Source organism: Nematolebias whitei, chromosome 1 (assembly GCF_014905685.2).
Source record: "Nematolebias whitei isolate Nwh7 chromosome 1, NemWhi1, whole genome shotgun sequence".
NCBI classification, from domain to species: domain Eukaryota; kingdom Metazoa; phylum Chordata; class Actinopteri; order Cyprinodontiformes; family Rivulidae; genus Nematolebias; species Nematolebias whitei.
The window spans coordinates 5382131-5386817 of NC_056498.1; the positions used below are offsets into that span (position 1 = coordinate 5382131).

Sequence of the window (4687 nt, forward strand, 5' to 3'; positions counted from 1 at the left end):
ATGTCTCAGAATTCAGGCTGACGGTAGTTCAGCTGATTTAAGACCAAACCCATCTTTTATGCCTAAAAACATCACGAGCTCTTTTAAATCAAGAGTGATATCGTTTGAGGGATTTTTCCCTCCCCCCCACAGATCAGAAGAAGAAGCATTTTTCATCTTCTCTGTCCGGTGCGGGCGTTGACGTGTTACATAGCGCGCACAGCTGTAATGCGTCAAACTCAACACTTGTTTGTGCATTATAGAGATGCATCTGCAGGTCGCCCGTTATCCACCCAGCGCTTGTCACACTGGCTGTGTGAGGCCATTTCTGAAGCCTACAGAGCATCAGATCTAGAGCCTCCTGTCAACCTCAAAGCACACTCGACCAGGGGTATCGCATCTTCGACTGCCTTGCATAATGGTATGTCAATGCAGGACATTTGCACTGCGGCTGCATGGTCAACACCCTGCTCATTTATTTGCTTTTACCTACGTGATGTGACGGCTCGTTCCATGACACATTCTGTCCTTAGTGCTCTAACAGAATGAATATTGTTGTTTTTCATGGAACTCTGTTTAAGCTCACATCTGTCTGCATGCTTCACAGTGTGAGATGTTGTTATCAGTCACAAGTTGTGTCTGTGATTTTGGTTCTATTGTCACTAATCAGTTCATGACTATTGTTACCAATCAGTTCATTTGATCAATAATCAGTTCAGTTATATTAATCTGTTTATACTGTTCAGCCATGAACCAGTTGGTTCATGCCCCCCCCCCCCCTTCTTTTCAACATCCTCTCCCCGTTGAAAATTTCCTGGGCGTTCATGTTTTGTCAGAACGCATAGCTACACAACATGCGTCTGTGCATGGCACATAATTACGCAATGCGTAGTTATGCACATGGGGAGCTGAGTGACAAGACGTTTTTTGGGCAAGCTTCCGCTTCATACTGTGTTCGAATGGACCCAGTGAGGCAAGGACCACATCCGCTTCGCCCTTAACCCATCAGCGACAGCCTTAAAGGGCGAAGCCTATACGACATAGAACGTTGGTTACGTACTGTAACCCCAGATTCTGAGTATAGGCGTAGCCCTTTAAGCGTCGAGCCTCACTGGCTCCTGAATAGCTGAAGCTCACAAACAAGAAAAAATAAGCTATTTGGGAGCCGAGTACCCGCTCTTAATGTAACTTATACGGATCGGGTGGGGCCCACACAGCAGGTGGGCGTGGACTCATTTTTTCAGTATGATGCTTGCGCATAACAGGATAAACCCATCAGCGACAACCTTAAAGGGCTACGCCTATACTCATAGAATCTGGGGTTACAGTACGTAACCAACGTTTTATTAATACCACTTTACAACAGTGTTCCCTAATAAAATACATAAATAGTTGTTCATGCAAGTATTTAACTGTAAACACTCAACAGACCATAAACAGTTAGTGTACAATATAAAAAAATGAACATCTTTGACTAGTTTCTTGCCAAACAGTGAGCCAACTTTGTATTGTTGCTGTCTATTCTTGCTGTTTATCTTTATTCTTCATCATCCATCCATCCATCCATTATCTTTACCCACTTCTTATTTTTTGGGTTGTGAGAGTCACTGGTGCCCATGTCCAGCTTAAATATTTCATGTTATATTTAATATGACAGTTTTCAGTGGATGCATGTACTGCATGTTCTGTAAGCTTCAAGAGCATTTGTACACAAACATTTGTCTTAAAGGTAGTAAAAACAAAGTTGTAAAGTTGATCAGTTAAAATTTACATTTAGGTGAATTGAAAACTACAGAAACAAAGAGTCTGCTCCAGTATATGAACAGGGTTTTATGAGTGCTTATGCATGCTTTATGAAGTGTTTATGAAGTCAAAAATAACATATTAGAAAGCTTTAGACATTCTTTATAACAAGGACCCTCACTGTAAAGTGGTGCAATTTTATTCTGTTGAACAATGGCAACTTGATGGAAGTATTTTCTGCTTCTTCCTCTAATTTCTGTTTGTTTGACTTTTCTTTGTGGCCTCTCCCTTTTCCTTCATCATCACTTAATGTTTGGACAGAATGACTTGAATAATCTGGAGATTTTGGCTCTGATGATCGCCACGCTCTGCCACGACCTGGACCACAGAGGAGTCAACAACTCCTACATACAGAGGTACAGTAGAGCAGGTCAAACCCAGAACAGAACTGGAGGTCCCCTTCTGACCAACACCGTGTTCATGCCCTCGGTTTGTTTTATGTGTGCTTGGTTTAGGAGCGACCACCCCCTGGCCCAGCTCTACTGCCACTCCACCATGGAGCACCACCACTTTGACCAGTGCCTCATGATCCTCAACAGCCCTGTATGAGCTCACACACACACACACCGCACACTCACAAACTGCAGACCATGTCTATAAACATGACATTAAAGTAGAACGATTCAATCATAAATGAAGACAAACAACAAAAATCACAAACACAAGGAGGTAGTGTGTTCATATTTTGTGCTCACAAAGTGCAGCGTTGTATAAAGAGGCATGTTTCAATAAAGATAATACTTATAAATAATCCATAAATAATACAAATATTACTAATAAAACACTTCCAATATGAGAACATTCCATGAGATCACAGGTTTGTTCTAGAGAAATTACAATTAGTGTTGAAATTCATTGTGGATGCTGAAGGACTGCTGAAATTTGCTGAAGATACTGAGTTGGTAAAGCCAAAAGCTGCAAAATGCAAGCTGAGAGCTAAAAGTAGCAAGATATGAGCTCAAAGTAACAGAACACTCAAATAAAGCAAAAAGTTTTCAAAGGCTAGCTTCCCTTTTAAACACATTCTATTTATTTCTTGAATAACAATATCCATCCATCCATCCTTCCATCCATTATCTTTACCCACTTCTTCCTTTTTGGGTTGCATGGGTCACTGGAGCCCATATTCAGCAATCACAGTGCGAGAGATGGGGCACACCCAGGACAGGTCTCCAGTCCATCACAGGGACACAGAGACAAACGAGACAAACAACCATTCACTCTCTAGGGACAATTTAGAGTTACCAATCAGACTAACATGCATGCTTTTGGTCTGTGGGAGAAAACTGGAGTACCCAGAGAAAACCCACGCATGCACAGAGAGAACATGCAAACCGGCGGCACCGGATTCATTTTGAATTGGGGGGTGGGGGTGGAGCTCTTTCGTCACCTTGCACTCTCTGTTCATACGCACCTTGAATGTCAGGCGCACATGTTCAGTTTTGCCACACTGTGTGGCAAAATTGACAGGGTTTTGGTCTCAAGTCCAGACCAGGGGATCCCACTGGAGACAGTCTTTAATCAGGAAACATAAACCCAACAGGTAACCCTCCTGAACCAGTGAACTATAGTTCTGGCTGATGAACTTCGACACATACAACCCACAGGTTTTCGTCGCACACAGATCTCACGTGTGCTGCAGGCTCCTCTCTAGATGAAGATGATGGGCAGCTGCTGCAGCTTGGCGGCCCGGTTACTGACCCGCTTCAGCTCGCAGATGTTCTGGTAGGAGACCCCGTCGCTGCCACAGACCGGTTCAGAGCTGCTGCATACGCCAGCCCTGGTCCTCCTCCTGACTGTGGCAGATGCCCCCGTGCCACCGCCCAGCACGCCGCCCGGCACGCCGCCCAGCCGTCGGCGTTGGGTGTAGCCTGTGTAAATGGCTGAGCTGACAGGCATGGGCTGTAAAGTGGGGCCCCCCCTGTTTCAGTGCCACTGATGCAAACTCCACCCAGAAAGGCCCCCAGCCGAGATTTGAACCGGGGAGACCTGCTCGCTGAGTGGCTGCAGCTCTACCAACTGTGCCACCATGCTGCTTGAATAATAATAATTTTTGATATATTTTTTAATAATAATTTTTTTATTAATATTAGTATCTGAACTTTCATCCATCCATCTTCTACTGTTTATCCATAATCGGGTCACAAAGGCAACAGGTCCAGGAGAGATACCCAGATATGCATCTCCCCAGCGATACTTTTAAGCTTGTTCTGGAATATCCTGAGGCATTCACAGGCCAGAGGCTGTACACCACCCATCCAGTGATTTCTGGGTCTTCCCCCGGGGTCTCCTACCAGTGGGACGTGCCTGGAAAACCTCTAAAGGAAGGCATCAAGGAGGCATTCTAATCAGATGAACCACTTCAACTGACTTCTTTGGATGCAGAGGAGCAGCAGCTCTACTCCAAGCTCTCTTTGGATGACGGAACTCTGAATCCTATCTCTAAGACTGAGCCCAGCCACCCTACAAAGGATGCTCATTTTGGCCGCTTTTATCTGGGATCTCGTTCTTATGGTCAGAGTCAGAGTCAGAGTTTTTTTTATTGTCATTCGCACCTCATGTGGTACATGTGGTGGAGCGAAATTATGTACACGGGGTCCCAGTTACATCCAACAATAAAATGTCTAAGAAAAAGAGTAATAACATCTAAGATATGAACTAAGAAAAACATCAACTAAATATACACTAAGCACTCATAACATAAAACATTGAACATCAGCACAAACATGAACATGAGTCTGTGAGCAGATGTGCACGCATGAACACATCAACATTGAAACAGATCAGCAGCAACATGAAACAGATCAGCAGCAACATGATATGGTTTTTCACAGTGATTATTCTAGTTAGAGATTCATGAGTCTAACAGCCTCAGGGTAGAAGCTGTTCCTCAGTCTAGTGGTTC

The 4687-nt window shown here is 44.1% G+C and overlaps 1 protein-coding gene across 1 annotated transcript in view; it reads left to right on the top strand.

Moving 5' to 3' along the window:
• Nucleotides 1-4687, top strand: part of pde5ab (phosphodiesterase 5A, cGMP-specific, b) — a 271503-nt gene that overhangs the window by 242124 nt on the left and 24692 nt on the right. The window contains exons 13-14 of the mRNA XM_037681538.1: nt 2044-2138; nt 2238-2325. Coding sequence (XP_037537466.1) covers nt 2044-2138; nt 2238-2325 — 183 coding nt within the window. The remainder of the gene's footprint in view (nt 1-2043; nt 2139-2237; nt 2326-4687) is intronic.